This window comes from Hyperolius riggenbachi, chromosome 10, assembly GCF_040937935.1.
Source record: "Hyperolius riggenbachi isolate aHypRig1 chromosome 10, aHypRig1.pri, whole genome shotgun sequence".
Taxonomy (NCBI): domain Eukaryota; kingdom Metazoa; phylum Chordata; class Amphibia; order Anura; family Hyperoliidae; genus Hyperolius; species Hyperolius riggenbachi.
In genome coordinates, this window is record NC_090655.1 from 10,463,987 (window position 1) to 10,480,845 (window position 16,859).

Sequence of the window (16,859 nt, forward strand, 5' to 3'; positions counted from 1 at the left end):
CAGCACAGGGCTGTAAGGAAGAAACAGGAGAGCAGCACAGGGTTGTAGGGCAGTAACAGGACAGCACAGGGCTGTAGGGCAGTAACAGGAGGACAGCACATGGCTGTAGGGCAGTAACAGGAGGGTAGCACAGGGCTATAGAGGGCAGTAACAGGAGGACAGCACAGGGCTGTAGGGCAGTAACAGGACAGCACAGGGCTGTAGGGCAGTAACAGGAGGGCAACACAGGGCTGTAGGGCAGTAACAGGAGGACAGCACAGGGCTGTAGGGCAGTAACAGGAGGGTAGCACAGGGCTATAGAGGGCAGTAACAGGAGGACAGCACAGGGCTGTAGGGCAGTAACAGGACAGCATAGGGCTGTAGGGCAGTAACAGGAGGGCAACACAGGGCTATAGAGGGCAGTAACAGGAGGACAGCACACATTGGTACAGGAGACAGAGCAGTGACAGTATTGCATGCAGACAGCCTGACACATGGGCAGCCCTAGTATGTGACACAGCTCAGACATTTGGGAAAGGTGTGATGTGTGGGGGCGGGGCAGGGGGGTCTGGCCCCTCCTCCCTCTATGGGCTGGCAGCCCTCCCCTGCCTGGCTCAGTAGAGAGGAGGCTGCAGAGGGGGACAGATCTGCGCACAGCAGGATTTATGTTCCCTCTAAGATGTCGCAGAGAGTCGCCACCTCGTTCACCATCCGGGACATCCTGAACATGGGGGCCTCCGGGGAGGGCAAGGAGCTGCTGGGGGAGACCGATCTCCCGACCGATGCCACGTCCGACGTCTCGGAGGGGGAGACCGTCCAGAGCCCCCCCATGGGGCAGCAGCACAGGGGGGACCCCAACTGGTACAGCGACCCGGAGCCGCACTCAGAAGGTGAGGAGGGGGGAAATGTCATTAGTCCCATACAGGAGAGTACTCAGGGGGAAACGTCATTACTCCCATACAGGAGAGTACTCAGGGGGAAACGTCATTACTCCCATACAGGAGAGTACTCAGGGGGAAACGTCATTACTCCCATACAGGAGAGTACTCAGGGGGAAACGTCATTACTCCCATACAGGAGAGTACTCAGGGGGAAACGTCATTACTCCCATACAGAAGAGTACTGGGGGGTAACGTCATTACTCCCATACAGGAGAGTACTCAGGGGGAAACGTCATTACTCCCATACAGGAGAGTACTCAGGGGGAAACGTCATTACTCCCATACAGGAGAGTACTCAGGGGGAAACGTCATTACTCCCATACAGAAGAGTACTGGGGGGTAACGTCATTACTCCCATACAGGAGAGTACTCAGGGGGGCAACATCATTACTCCCATACAGGAGAGTACTCAGGGGGGCAACATCATTACTCCCATACAGGAGAGTATGGGGGGATTCATCAGATCAGCAGATTCAGCTATAAATACTGACCTGTTAGTTTTCTCAGTGACATAAAGTCATAAAGGAATTGGGGGGAGCAGACGCTGGGAGTACCGACCATGCATGCTCCTATATGGGGGGCTTTGAGAGATCATCCTATAGGCGGTCAGTTAATAAAGATTGTCCTTTAAAGTGATATCTGCCCATCTATTTTCATCAATATCGCTTTTATTCATTCTTTTTAAATCTGTTTTTTGTTTTATTTTGTTGATTTTGTTTTTTTTGAAGAGTAGGAACTTTTGAATGAGGATGTTTTTAAAACATCAAAACAAAACACTTTTTCCCTTTTTTTTCCTTTGGTGTCAGAATAATATATAGAATTCCGTCTGTATCACCAACAACATAACAAATTCAGCAAGAAAACCCCTCACTTTATACAAAGTGCTCAAAGCAAAGAACCAGCCCAAACAGCACAATATTCAGGATCTGTATCCCCGATACTCTGTGTAATGCTGCTGAGGATATATTTACAGGATGGGGATCATCTTCTGTTCTATTCTGTTCTATTCTAGTGATTTCTATTACCCTGGAGGTTCCAAAATCTGTTCCTAATTCCAAATACAGAACGAATAATAAAGATATAATGTGGTGATAGAATCATATTCTGCTGCATTCTAAATGTTACTCTCTGGGGAATTATATTCAGCTTGCTAAGTACAAAGACAATATATGATTAGAAAAGTATTATATAGCGCCGACATCTTACGCAGCGCTGTACAATATATATATTGTCTTGTCACTAACTGTCCCTCAAGGAGCTCACAATCTAATCCCTAACATAGTCCTATGTCTATGTATGTATCATGTAGTGTATGTATCATAGTCTAGGGCCAATTTAGAGGGAAGCCAATTAACTTATCTGTGTGTTTTTTCTGTATTATTATCGATTGCAACATCGTCTTCTGTGGTGCTGCATAAAAAAGTAAAAAAAACGAACAGGTTCATAAAAATACAGATATTGGAATACACAAAAGTGCATTAATACATAATACAAAAGTTGTAGACAATATAATAATTATAGAGGCAATGGTATAGTGAGTGAGAAAATGTACAGCAGGTTTTAAGATACAATGGGGAGAGAGCCTTGCCCTCTGAGCTTACAATTGAAAGGGTTGCTATAAGAGAGATTTGGATGGATAGATAAACTACACTGATATACATTATTATTATTAATATATCGTGTGGCGCTGATGAGGCAAAGAATACTGATAAATAAAAATGAACCATGACACACAACACATAATTTAATATTTGCATTATTCAGTGTATTTGCTTTATACTGTAACATTTATAATATGTATATATGTATATATATGTGTACAATACCTCATGACATATAGATATTCGTTACTAATACCCAGATAGGAGGTAACAAGACACACACAAACAAAGTGCTGTGTAATATGTTGGCGCTTTATAGATACAATATATATATATATATATATATATATATATATATATATATATATATATACACACACATATATCTATAAGGAGCCTGTTATAAAATAGATGCCAATTATTGGACGAAAAAAATAATACCAGTGACTTATTTTTGCAATAAACGTTTACAGTAAAATTATAGAAATAAAATATATTTATATATACATACGACAAGACACATGTCATTTTAGGAATACTACATGGTTGTGAATAAATGCATCTCAAACATTCCTTTATGGTTTTAATAAATCAAAATATTTAGTATAGGGAGATAACAGCAATCAAAATTCTACAGTCATTACTTGTATATAACAGAACAAAAAAGTGTTCCCATTACAAAACATAAAATCACATATAAACATCTACCATAAATGATGTTTCAAACTATCAAAGTCAAAAATAAAATAAAAGCTTAAAAGCAGATCTTCTGGTTCCTGAAGGGTTCAGTTTATATACCTATAAAGCAAAAATTAAATAAGAACATATTTAAAACAAGTACAAAAACAGCCCGGGGAAACTGTAATCTAATAACTGTTATAGAGTTATTATTTAAGTTATTATTATTTAATTGGTTTGGCAATAAAATAATGGAGATCATGTGACATTTTTTATTATCGTTTATTCTTTAAACGGGGAACGTGTAAAATTGCCCAGCGTCCCTTTTTAAATGTCCTCAGACTCTATCTGGGAACTGAATGCAGACAAGTCACAAGTACACTTGGTGGCACAATTTCGCAGGCGTTTTCAGCATTTTTTTCCAATCGCATTTCCCACACACGATTTTTCATGATCCATCACAATTTTTCTGGTTGTGGCGGAAAAATGTATTTAATTAAGAAATGCATGGGAATAAATAGAATGCTGTGCATTTTAAAATGGCAGACAAAATTGTGAACGAAAAATGTCAACGAATGTAAACAATGTGTAATTCCGTGTGAGCTATTGACTTCAGTGTCAATTTTTCAGCGTCACATTTTGTCATGTGCCGTAAAACGCGCAGCAGATTTCAAAAAAATGTCTCCCAGCCTGAGGCTTCTTCTTTTCCAAAATAAAGTTTCTTTCAATAACATATTTATTTCTAAAAAAAAAAAAAAAAATCTTCTAGCTATTATAAGGTAAGGGTAGACTCAATCTAATAGATTTTTAGTTGGCTTGAGAATGTAACATACCAGATACCAAAGCAATAATAATTACTTTAAAGTAATATTTTCTTTTGTTGTTACCAGTTATATGTAAGTTTTTATTTTTCTTAAAATGATGTTAAATGTACGTAGACACAGTGGCCCATATGCAATGAACCTTTTCTCCTGTGTTTGTTATCTCCTAAGCGATATTTTCACACCTTGTCATAAAATACCTTTTAAACCACCAGCAAGCGAGAAAAAAATACTCAAATAATTTTGATTGTACTTTTTAACCTACTTTTTGATATTTTTTGTAAAATGCTGAAAAGTTATTTTAAAAGTAAGTAAAAAAAAAAAAATATCTCCTAGTCAAAAAAATAAGGAGAAAAAGTTAAACTGTGTTTGAGCCAATGTGATGCAAACTTAAATCCACATTTGGTTATTATTATTTTTTTGGGTACATAGATTAAAATCACCTCTTTTACCAAAAACACTGAAAACAGAGCTGTCTTTATGAATATTTTTCAGCTGTCTTCTCAGCAGATTTCATTGGTTACTAATTTTTTTTTTTTTTTTTTTGTAAAATAAAGATGTTATGTTGTGAAACCTAAACATTATTTGCATAAAAAAACAAATACACAATTAAAAAAAATGAATAGGAAGACATGCATAGAATTAACTATGACCATTGTCAGACACTAGACACTTATAGGTTTGCTGTAAACAATTACAATATTTTTGTAACATTCAATTCCAAAGAAGAAATGTTTGTGACAAATGTAATTTATATGGATGGGCAAGAGCTTAACAGTAAAAATGAGATAAAACAGGCAAATGCATAAATACATCGGGTGAATGAATAATAATAATAATAATAATAATGTAATATAATAATATCAGGATTTCATTAGGGAAAGTTACACTGCAAAGTTACACCAGTGAATAAAAGGATCATCCATACTTTGTTAATATTATATATTTAAGACTTAAAAATATAAATATGTACAAAACAGGTCAATTAGATCTTAGACATGTGTTATGTTTTATTAACAATAATAATAGTTAAAAATGTTTAATAAAATGTACATTGTGTACTGAGGTTTAATACTGTATAAATGTAAAAGGTTTTGGACATATAAATACAATAATGTATAAATATTAATAATTGACGCTGCTGTGCCTGTATAGAAAGAGACGGAGAGGCAGGTCACGTACTAGATAGTTATTTGGTGCAGGTAGAATAATATTATCATTATTATTTAGTATTTATACAATGCCGTCATCTTCCACAGCGCTGCACACAGTATATGGTCTTGTCACTTAAACGTCCCTCAGAGGAGCTCACAATCTAATCGCTACCATAGTCACATGTCTATGTATGTATTGTCTAGTATATGTATTGTAGTCTAGAGCCCATTTAGGGGGAGCCAATTAACTTATCTGTATGTTTTGGGGATATGGGAGGAAACCAGAATGCCCGGAGCAAACCCACACAGACGCAAGGGAGAACATACAAACTCCATGCAGATAATGCCCTGGCTGGGATTTGAACTGGGGACCCAGCGCTGGAAGGCGAGAGAGCTAACCACTACTTACTGATCTGGAAGTTGTTTGGTCACTGCTGTCTCTGCATCTATAAATGTATTTAGAATTGACAAAGTTGTCCTGTAGAATTGATGAATCAATTTCTACAGCAGAAGAAGCTGATCAGTTGCCCCGACACCTACCTCATTTTCTGCTTGCAGTATTAGAATCTGGGTAAATTAGATTCTTCACATTAGTGTGATTAGTGAATATTAGAGACAGACATAAATATGAATATAAAAAGATACGAATCAAAATTAGCAGGTTGTCATCTTCTTCAAGCTAGCCACTAATGGTCCAATTTCTAGCGAAAAATCGTTCGAGCGATCAGAAATTCTGATCGGACGAAAAATCTTTCACTACACCATCAACTAACCAATCATTGCTTCCTATCTATCACGACCACCAAGAAAATCCAAATTTTCGTTCAACGAAAATTCATTTGGGCGACATTTTTTTCACTCGTTCATAATCGATTGTGTCCACCAATAGAGATTATTTACAACCAATCTGATCAGAAATTCTGATCGCTCGAACGATTTTTCGCTAGAAATTGGACCGTTAGTGGCCAGCTTCACCAGATTTTCCTTACTGCACATATTTAAAGGGAACCTTATCCCTGATTAAAAAAAAAAAGTTTCACATACCTTGGGCTTCTCTAAGCCCCCTGCAGTCGTCCTGTCCCGCGCCGGTCCGCCACCATCCTCCAGTGTCCCGCTCTTTTACTGCGCCTGCTCAGGACGCGCTTGAGAACAGTAATGCGTACAAGGATGCGCATGTTGAAAACTAAACTAACCTGCGGCGGGGCACTGGAGGCGGAGGATAGTCGAGGACCGGCGAGGGCAAAGGACGGCTGCAGGGGACTTGGAGAAACCCCAGGTTCCTTTTTTTTTAAATGTGGTGTTTTTAGTACCCACTATTGTGAAGAACATCATCTCTAGTGGGAATGGAAAGTGAGATACAAATAATTCTTGGTGCAAATTGATATGCTATTTCTATGCAAATTTATTCAGCTTGAAAACTAGACCAATAAAATATTGCTGCAGCCGCATTCCATTGCTCCTTTTTCAAGCTATATACATTTGCATACATTTAGGTCCTAGACACATCTTTGTTAGGACTCCTCCATATTTTGTATAAATGCACCTCTGAAAATTATTTATGCTTTTGATAAACTAAAATACTTATTCAGGACACTATCTGCAAGGAGTTTGTATGTTCTCCCGTGTCTGTATGGGTTTCTCCCAGGCACTCCGGTTTCCTCTCACATCCCAAAAACATGCAGATAAGTTCCCCCCCAAATTGGTCCTAGACTACGATACATACACTACACGATACACACATTAGATTGACCCTAGACTATGATATAGACATATGACTATGGTAGGGATTAGATTGTGAGCTCCTCTGAAGGACAGTTAAGTGACAAGATGATATATACTCTGTACAGTGCTGAGGAAGATGTTGGCGCTAAATAAGTACAAAATAATATTTATTTATTGTATTAATAAAGCGCTGGACTTTAGTTAAGGTTACAGACAATATTTAGGGGTGACATACAGCAAAATGCAGCACAGTATGAGTACAAAGTAATGCTTAGTCACTGGATGGAGCATGGAGATTAGGCAAGTTGAGTTCACTCAGATGCATAGCATGGGTGCACAGTAATGGAGGAGCATGATCAGGTAGGAGACATAAGGAGGAGGACCATGCCCAAAGGCTTACAATCTAGAGGGAGAGGTAGGGACACGAAAGGAAGGGGACCAGAGTTCCACTGCGGGTTTAGAGCACTAGTGAGGGGTGATAGGCCAGAGTGAAAAGGTGAGTTTTGAGGGCCTTCTTGAAGGTGTTGAAGGAGGGGGCTGCCCTAATGGGTGGAGGTAGGGAGTTCCATAGTGTTGGAGCAGCTCTTGAGAAGTCCTGAAGGCATGCATGGGATTGGGTGAGGTTGAAGAATAATTGATCAATGATGTATCAAAATCCAACATTATAGGCTACCTAAGTCTCCCAGGGGTATTTGTGCCACATGTTAAGAACGTAGGACCTGGATAGATGAAATCAGAGAAGGAGACAGAGATTAGAGACAGCGGGTTCTATAGGCATATGCAATGTACTTCTAGGTTGGATGGACATTATGTGAAATATTGCTTATCACCCTTCTTATTTCCCATGCACACAGGGGATTGCCTAGAACACACAGAGGAGAAGTCCAACAAGAAGAGGACCAGGGCTGCCTTCTCCCATGCCCAGGTCTACGAGCTAGAGAGGAGGTTCAGCCTTCAGAGATACCTCTCTGGTCCGGAGAGGGCCGACCTGGCTGCTGCTCTGAAACTCACAGAGACTCAGATCAAAATCTGGTTCCAGAACAGACGTTACAAGACCAAGAGGAAGCTGATGGCCAAGCAACAAGCAGCAAAAGCCCCAGAGACCCCAGCCAAGCAGGTGGCCGTGAGGGTCCTGGTGAGGGATGACCAGAGACAGTACTGCTCTGAGGACGTGCTGGGTCCCTCAATGCTGCCCTTGTACCAGACTTACCAGTATTACCCTTTCCTTTACCGCCTGCCTGTCTGGTCACCCCACATCTAGCTCTCTGCCTAGGAGGGGCCCCACAGACTGACCCAACATCCTACAGCTGCCTACCCCCCTTCACCAAGTCGGAGAGGGGACATAGATGGTGAGATGAAGAATCCTGGAGATTATTATATGTGATCTGTGACAGCCAAGCCTGCTCCAGCCTCAGAGACATTTACTGGCACATTGTTATACCCAAAAAGTCGCACACAGATCCTACACAACCTACGCTCGCCTTTTCTTCTTTTATTTAACTGGCCACCGGACCAATGAGGAGGAAAGATGAAAAACAATCATTCTAACTCCATTCAAGGAACAGCTGTATTTCACCAAACAGTTAACAGCAATGGCTACCTATACTCATATGTTACACAAATGACATGAAGAACACAAGAACCAATTAATATATATTATTACTGTATAATATAATATTCCCCGATGTCCTGCAGCTATGGAAGTGCTGGTGCAAACTGTGCAAAAACATCGGTGTGAAATTTCTAAATTCACAAATCTCTGTTGTTTGGGTATTTTCAAGTGTCAGCAGGATGGTTTGGCTGGTGGATTGACTGTGAATTTCCACAAAAATAAGTGATCTCTTTGCTAGTCCTCGTCCTCCAGATCACGGTGCACTTATTGTAAATATCGTCCGTCATCTGCCTTCGTTTCCTGTAATTTATTAGAATATAAACCCCTGTTTTTGGCTTTGTAGTCTGAAGTAAAACTTTATTCTTCAAGTCCTGAATTTTTTATTTAATTTATTTATTTATTTTTCTCGGTTCTAACTCAATGATAGAAATTCCTGTGACTTCTACCAGTTCCTCTCCTGTCTTGTCCACTGGTGTAAATTGTTATTACTTCATTTTAAATATTATAAAGCTTAGGGAAGTAAAGAAAAATTGCGCCACCGTTAAAATAAATATTCTGGTAAATATTAAACAAAATAAAAAACATCAAAGTTTTAAACATATTTTTAATATGGCCTTGATTTGAAAAAAATTCTAAGTAATTAAATAAAAACACTCACTAAACATAGTTTATAAAAAAAACAAAAAAAACCTGTAAACAAAAAAAACAAAAAAAAAAACAAGCATTTTATAATTATTTTAAAATCTAATGGATTCATTTAAAATTGAGAACTCTGTGTAAAACCAGCTACTTTACTAAAACTATTTAATAATGTGAAATATTTACTTTACTCTAAAATGTTTGATAAGTTAAAAGGTGTCAAGTAAATTTAAACTGTGCAAAAATAATATTTACAAAGGTAAAATGTGACAACTTGCAATTAAAAGAAGACAATAATAATGTATCCTTTATTAGGGCGAGATTTTTCTATGACACCAGCAGACGCGGTAGGGATTCCGGACTGAGGCGATCGCAGCAGACAGAACTCAAGGAATAAACAGATGATACATATTTATGTTCACACATTCCATTGCTGTTACATAATTGCAGTATTGGCGCTGAAGCGCACTATTCTCATAGCAGAGTCTGGCGGAGATGTACAATTCCAAATGCAGATCTCTTCCCCCGACATGTGAAAAGCGATATAACATCCCCCATATGGCTATTCAGAGCTTCCTAACTTTACAAACTTCACAAATTTCTATGCCATGGCTTATAAATTATTAATAAGCAGTACAGTGTTGTACCGTATTAGTAAAAGCAAGACGTTTTGAATCAGGATGATTATTGATTGGCTAACTTAGAAGTAAATAAAAAGTAAGCTTTCAGCTAATAAGTCTTCTTCAGACTTTGCTCCTGTATATTAACAAGATGTTAAACACATAACTTATATACACTGTACATTCAAGGAGGACATTCTTTTGCAAACATACATAAATGTCATTAAATGCCTTAATTAAAGAATGCTCTCCTCTGAATGTCCAGTGTATGTAAGCTGTTTATTTAACATCTTGTATTAATATACAGGATCTACAGGATATACTCGAATACAAGTCGACCTTGTGTAAGTCAACTCCAATATTCAACCTTCTTAAAGGAATACTATCGATTGAAACGACTTTTTTTTTTAATACTCTATATTAGTGTACACATTACCACTAGTGCTAGGGGCACTTTATTTATTCACCCAGGTCTCTCTCTCGCTATCCCTGCTTAAAAAATCATTTCTCACACAGCTCATAGTAGTTTGGGTCACCCTGAGCTGCTTGGTTACTCTGTCACACAGCTCACAAATATATGTCACTGTGTCACTCACAGCATGCAGCAGACATGAGGAGAAATAGGCTGATCTGAGGTGGTAACAGGTCACTAAATGAGCTGTAATATTGCTGGAATATAACAAGCTATAACAATAGTCTGTGTTTACACTCAGACTGGCTGCCTGCTTGTGATGATGAGTCACTCCAGGCTGCATCCACTTTACAAGCTGCTGAGAGGGGCAGACCACTGTCTACAATTAGCATTATTAGTATCTTTATCAGTCAAGAAAAGCAAAGATAATAAACACACATTGCTAGAATCTTTAACCACTTACCACCATATCAACAAGATTCTTTCAGCAAGGTGATAATTAAACTATAAACCGAGGAGTTGATAGCAACTCCCCAGTGCAGAGACATGGTCTAGCCCTCTGGGAGCCCAGTATTAGATACATTTTGTATCCAACACTGACGCCAAAACTGACGGAGGATTTTACAGCTGAGAGGAACAGCTGTGTGAGGAATCAAATTGCTCCTAGTACTTGTCCTAATGTGTGCTACAACATACAGCATTTACAAATAAATGCATACATCGATAGTATTCCTTTAAGCTGGAATTTGTTATTAACTCAAGTATAAGTCTACATGCAAAGTTAATGGCTGCACTTGGGGCTCAGGAGGGGTTAATGACTACACTGCATACAGTATTGCAGCCATTAACCCCTCCTGTCCCTTAAGTGCAGCCAATACCTCCTCCAGGCCCCCAAGTGCAGCAGTTATTCACTCCCGTTCAATAGTAAGTGCTGCAGCCCAGTATTTTCCCCCTGCCCCTTTCCTAGTTAATTGTTGTGGCACACCTGTGTCTTCTTAGCATGTGCTCAGTGTTGCCCATGACTCGTGTATAAGTCGACCCCTATACTTTTATTAAATGAGTCAGACCTAAATTTCTAGACGTATACTTGAGTATATATGGTAAGTCTGAAGAAAGTTATCAGCTGAAAGCTTTTTTTTCCCCTCTACGTTACTCAATAAATGGTATCATCCTTATTCAAAACTTCTTGAATTATTTATGGCTGTGTTTTGATTTGAAAATAAGGCATGCAGTGACCACAGGTATTTGGCGAGCAGATAAATATTTTTGTAATTTCTGCAAATAGGTGTAATTCTATCAAATGGAAAATTAAATGGTTATGGTTACACAACTGACAAGACTGATAAGACGTCAGCTGGTTTGACTTCTTATCAGTCTTATCAGTTGTGTGAACAATAGCAAAGCAAAAGTTGTTTGATAATTGTGCTGCATAAAAGACAGCTGTTGACCATATGTATGGGGCTTTAGGCACATATATACTAGATATGGTAAACAATTGATAGATAGATAGATTCCAGCTGAGATCTGTCTATTATTCCCTCCAGTGTCACTAGCTCAGTAAAGGTGCGTACACATGCACGACAGCAGCAAACGACGGGTCCGCCGGGCGGATCGTTCAGGAACAGCCTTATCAGTCCCCCGACAGTGCGTACACTCGCACTACAGTATGCTGAAAACCCGCCCGGCGGGAGGTGCCGACGGACCCGTCGTTGGCTGCTGTCGTGCGTGTGTACGCACCTTTATACTCAGTGCAGCACAAAGTTAGGGAGCCCCGCAGTTGTGTTTATCCTGCTTATGGCCACCCTTCAGTGGCGTAGCAATAGGGGTTGCAGAGGTAGCACCAGGGCCCCGAGAGGCCCTCCCACAACCACACTGTATTAGCTCTTTACTGGTCCTGTGCTGATAATAATCACTTCTATAGATACTTTGAATAGTAGTGATCAATAACACACTGCTCCCCATCCCCTTCTTGCACCTCTGACACTGTGGTTGTCCTTGGCAGGTTTTGGTGCGCCGTATCAATTGTCATGTATAGAGTGCTGGGTGGGCCGGGGGGCATGTAATCCTTGCACTGAGGCCCACAGCTCCTTAGCTCTGCCACTGTCACCCTTCCTACCCCATCTATTCCAATCTGATAAAGAGTGGCCATTACCAGTCAATGTTCGGTCGGCTAGATGATAAAACAGCTATTTACAATTTTTTTTTTGCATACTTACCTCAGTAAAGAGAATCCTCTGGATCCTGGAAAGTCTAACCTGATCCTCCTCAGCCAGGCCGATCCTGCAGGAGACCCCTGGAGACGTTGTCGGTCGCACTGCACCAGCGCAGGAGTATGGACCCGGGTCTGTGCAAGCACTAGCTATTGACAAGTAGTTTTCCAGGGGTCTCAGCAATGGAGGACGACGGGGGAAGCTTCTCTGGGATCAAGAGGATTCCCCCTCCAAAGTTAAGTACCCAATAGGGCCACTTTTTTCCCTACAGGTACACTTGAAAACAGACCTGAACTCAGAACTTCCTCTCTGCTGTTAAACATAAGCAACAGCATAACAACCTTTAAAAAGAAACATTTCTTTGTTACAGCCGATACAAATCCTGCAATAAATCTGCAGTGTGTCTACTTCCTGCTTTCCTAGAAACAGACATAGGATTGACATCCTGTGGTTACAAATTAGCTGCCGAGGCAGTCAGTTGACACTGCTGAGAGATGAAATTACAGTTGTGATTAGTCACAGAGGAGAGGAAATTAGACAGGCTAAACTCTCTAAATACATACAGGGTGCATTCCTCTATGTTTTCATTCTGTTTTGTCCAAGAGTTCAGGTCCCCATCTGAGGTGAAAATAAACTGATGGGATAAACAATTGTATCTATCCTCCTTCTCCTAAAAATGACTTTTTTTTTTTAAAGATATCCCACCGTTTTATTTTATATTTCAATCTAGTTTTTACGTTTTTACTGTTTCCTTGTCTCTGCTTAATGACAAATGCATTGAAGTATGCCAGAGCTCAAATCTAGGAAGTATTGACCCTTTTTATCTCTTTCCTGCTCTTAAAAGCCATTTACTGACAGGAAAGTGTTTTATGGCTGTAATTCCTTATCAATGAGAGTTATGCTATAGTCTGACCCAGTCCTGACCCAGACAGAAACTGTCACTTGCATACCTGATATATAACTCTTTCAGGCAGAGAAATAAAAAAGGAACACAGCCTAGTTATTAGTGTGCTAGGCACTGTACATACACATGTCTATCTCATCATGTCACATGTCACCTCGGGTAGCCTTTAACTTACAACTTTAGCTGGGTTGAGTTTGAAGTGACAGCACATAATATTTTACATGATAATGTTTTACCTGATATGTGTTCTTGTTTTTCTTTCTGTGCAGGATGGAGATAAACAGATAGAAAAGATTAAGAGATTATATCCGCACACTTTAGGGCATCAGTTCACAAGTTCAGATATTGGCTGTAAAACCACAGCACTAATCCCCGCTGGTTAAACTGCTTGACTTTCAAGTGAATTCAATGCAAATCAGAATATTCTTGTTCATATTTATGCTGTTTTAAGATTTAAAAGTAAAAAGAATGCAAAGCAGAGTTTGTGTGTGGCTGGAGGCATTGTACGGTGAGCAGGCCTGGTCTCTGTCCTCCACATGTAGCGTGTGTGTGGCTGGAGGCATTGTACAGTGAGCAGGCCTGGTCTCTGTCCTCCACATGTAGCGTGTGTGTGGCTGGAGGCATTGTACAGTGAGCAGGCCTGGTCTCTGCCCTCCACATGTAGCGTGTGTGTGGCTGGAGGCATTGTACAGTGAGCAAGCCTGGTCTCTGCCCTCCACATGTAGCGTGTGTGTGGCTGGAGGCATTGTACAGTGAGCAAGCCTGGTCTCTGCCCTCCACATGTAGAGTGTGTGTGGCTGGAGGCATTGTACAGTGAGCAAGCCTGGTCTCTGCCCTCCACATGTAGCGTGTGTGTGGCTGGAGGCATTGTACAGTGAGCAGGCCTGGTCTCTGCCCTCCACATGTAGCGTGTGTGTGGCTGGAGGCATTGTACGGTGAGCAGGCCTGGTCTCTGCCCTCCACATGTAGTGTGTGTGTGGCTGGAGGCATTGTACAGTGAGCAGGCCTGGTCTCTGTCCTCCACATGTAGCGTGTGTGTGGCTGAAGGCATTGTACTGTGAGCAGGCCTGGTCTCTGCCCTCCACATGTAGGGTGTGTGTGGCTGGAGGCATTGTACAGTGAGCAAGCCTGGTCTCTGCCCTCCACATGTAGCGTGTGTGTGGCTGGAGGCATTGTACAGTGAGCAGGCCTGGTCTCTGTCCTCCACATGTAGAGTGTGTTTGGCTGGAGGCATTATACTGTGAGCAGGCCTGGTCTCTGCCCTCCACATGCAGTGTGTGTGTGGCTGGAGGCATTGTACAGTGAGCAGGCCTGGTCTCTGTCCTCCACATGTAGCGTGTGTGTGGCTGAAGGCATTGTACAGTGAGCAAGCCTGGTCTCTGCCCTCCACATGTAGCGTGTGTGTGGCTGGAGGCATTGTACAGTGAGCAGGCCTGGTCTCTGTCCTCCACATGTAGCGTGTGTGAGGCTGGAGGCATTGTACAGTGAGCAGGCCTGGTCTCTGCCCTCCACATGTAGCGTGTGTGTGGCTGGAGGCATTGTACAGTGAGCAGGCCTGGTCTCTGTCCTCCACATGTAGCGTGTGTGTGGCTGGAGGCATTGTACGGTGAGCAGGCCTGGTCTCTGTCCTCCACATGTAGCGTGTGTGTAGCTGGAGACATTGTATGGTGAGCAGGCCTGGTCTGTGTCCTCCACATGTAGCGTGTGTGGCTGGAGGCATTGTACGGTGAGCAGGCCTGGTCTCTGCTCTCCACATGTAGTGTGTGTGTGGCTGGAGGCATTGTACAGTGAGAAGGCCTGGTCTGTGTCCTCCACATGTAGCGTGTGTGTGGCTGGAGGCATTGTATGGTTAGCAGGCCTGGTCTGTGTCCTCCACATGTAGCGTGTGTGTAGCTGGAGGCATTGTACAGTGAGCAGGCCTGGTCTCTGTCCTCCACAAGTAGCGTGTGTGTGGCTGGAGGCATTGTATGGTGAGCAGGCCTGGTCTCTGTCCTCCACATGTAGCGTGTGTGTGGCTGGAGGCATTGTACAGTGAGCAGGCCTGGTCTCTGCTCTCCCTATGTAGTGTGTGTGTGGCTGGAGGCATTGTACGGTGAGCAGGCCTGGTCTCTGTCCTCCACATGTAGCGTGTGTGTGGCTGGAGGCATTGTAGGGTGAGCAGGCCTGGTCTGTGTCCTCCACATGTAGCGTGTGTGTGGCTGGAGGCATTGTATGGTGAGCAGGCCTGGTCTGTGTCCTCCACATGTAGAGTGTGTGTGGCTGGAGGCATTGTATGGTGAGCAGGCCTGGTCTGTGTCCTCCACATGTAGCGTGTGTGTGGCTGGAGGCATTGTATGGTGAGCAGGCCTGGTCTGTGTCCTCCACATGTAGCGTGTGTGTGGCTGGAGGCATTGTATGGTTAGCAGGCCTGGTCTGTGTCCTCCACATGTAGCGTGTGTGTGGCTGGAGGCATTGTACAGTGAGCAGGCCTGGTCTCTGCCCTCCACATGTAGCGTGTGTGTGGCTGGAGGCATTGTATGGTGAGCAGGCCTGGTCTGTGTCCTCCACATGTAGCGTGCGTGGCTGGAGGCATTGTAGGGTGAGCAGGCCTGGTCTGTGTCCTCCACATGTAGCGTGTGTGTGGCTGGAGGCATTGTAGGGTGAGCAGGCCTGGTCTCTGTCCTCCACATGTAGCGTGTGTGTGGCTGGAGGCATTGTATGGTGAGCAGGCCTGGTCTGTGTCCTCCACATGTAGCGTGTGTGTGGCTGGAGGCATTGTATGGTTAGCAGGCCTGGTCTGTGTCTTCCACATGTAGCGTGTGTGTGGCTGGAGGCATTGTATGGTGAGCAGGCCTGGTCTGTGTCCTCCACATGTAGCGTGTGTGTGGCTGGAGGCATTGTATGGTTAGCAGGCCTGGTCTGTGTCCTCCACATGTAGCGTGTGTGTGGCTGGAGGCATTGTACAGTGAGCAGGCCTGGTCTCTGCCCTCCACATGTAGCGTGTGTGTGGCTGGAGGCATTGTATGGTGAGCAGGCCTGGTCTGTGTCCTCCACATGTAGCGTGCGTGGCTGGAGGCATTGTAGGGTGAGCAGGCCTGGTCTGTGTCCTCCACATGTAGCATGTGTGTGGCTGGAGGCATTGTAGGGTGAGCAGGCTTGGTCTGTGTCCTCCACATGTAGCGTGTGTGTGGCTGGAGGCATTGTATGGTTAGCAGGCCTGGTCTGTGTCCTCCACATGTAGCGTGTGTGTGGCTGGAGGCATTGTATGGTTAGCAGGCCTGGTCTGTGTCCTCCACATGTAGCGTGTGTGTGGCTGAAGGCATTGTATGGTGAGCAGGCCTGGTCTGTGTCCTCCACATGTAGCGTGTCTGTGGCTGGAGGCATTGTATGGTGAGCAGGCCTGGTCTCTGTCCTCCACATGTAGCGTGTGTGTGGCTGGAGGCATTGTACGGTGAGCAGGCCTGGTCTCTGCTCTCAACATGTAGCGTGTGTGTGGCTAGAGGCATTGTACAGTGAGCAGGCCTGGTCTGTCCTCCACATGTAGCGTGTGTGTGGCTGAAGGCATTGTATGGTGAGCAGGCCTGGTC

General features: G+C 42.8%; 1 protein-coding gene across 1 annotated transcript; it reads left to right on the forward strand.

Annotated features, from left to right (window-relative positions):
• The first annotated feature begins 606 nt into the window (after positions 1 to 606).
• Positions 607 to 8,876, forward strand: LOC137533908 (homeobox protein zampogna-like). Its single transcript, XM_068255214.1, has 2 exons — positions 607 to 869; positions 7,751 to 8,876. Exons 1-2 carry the CDS (start codon positions 659 to 661, stop codon positions 8,155 to 8,157), a joined length of 618 nt encoding a protein of 205 aa, XP_068111315.1. The 5' UTR covers positions 607 to 658; the 3' UTR covers positions 8,158 to 8,876.
• Positions 8,877 to 16,859: the final 7,983 nt, after the last annotated feature.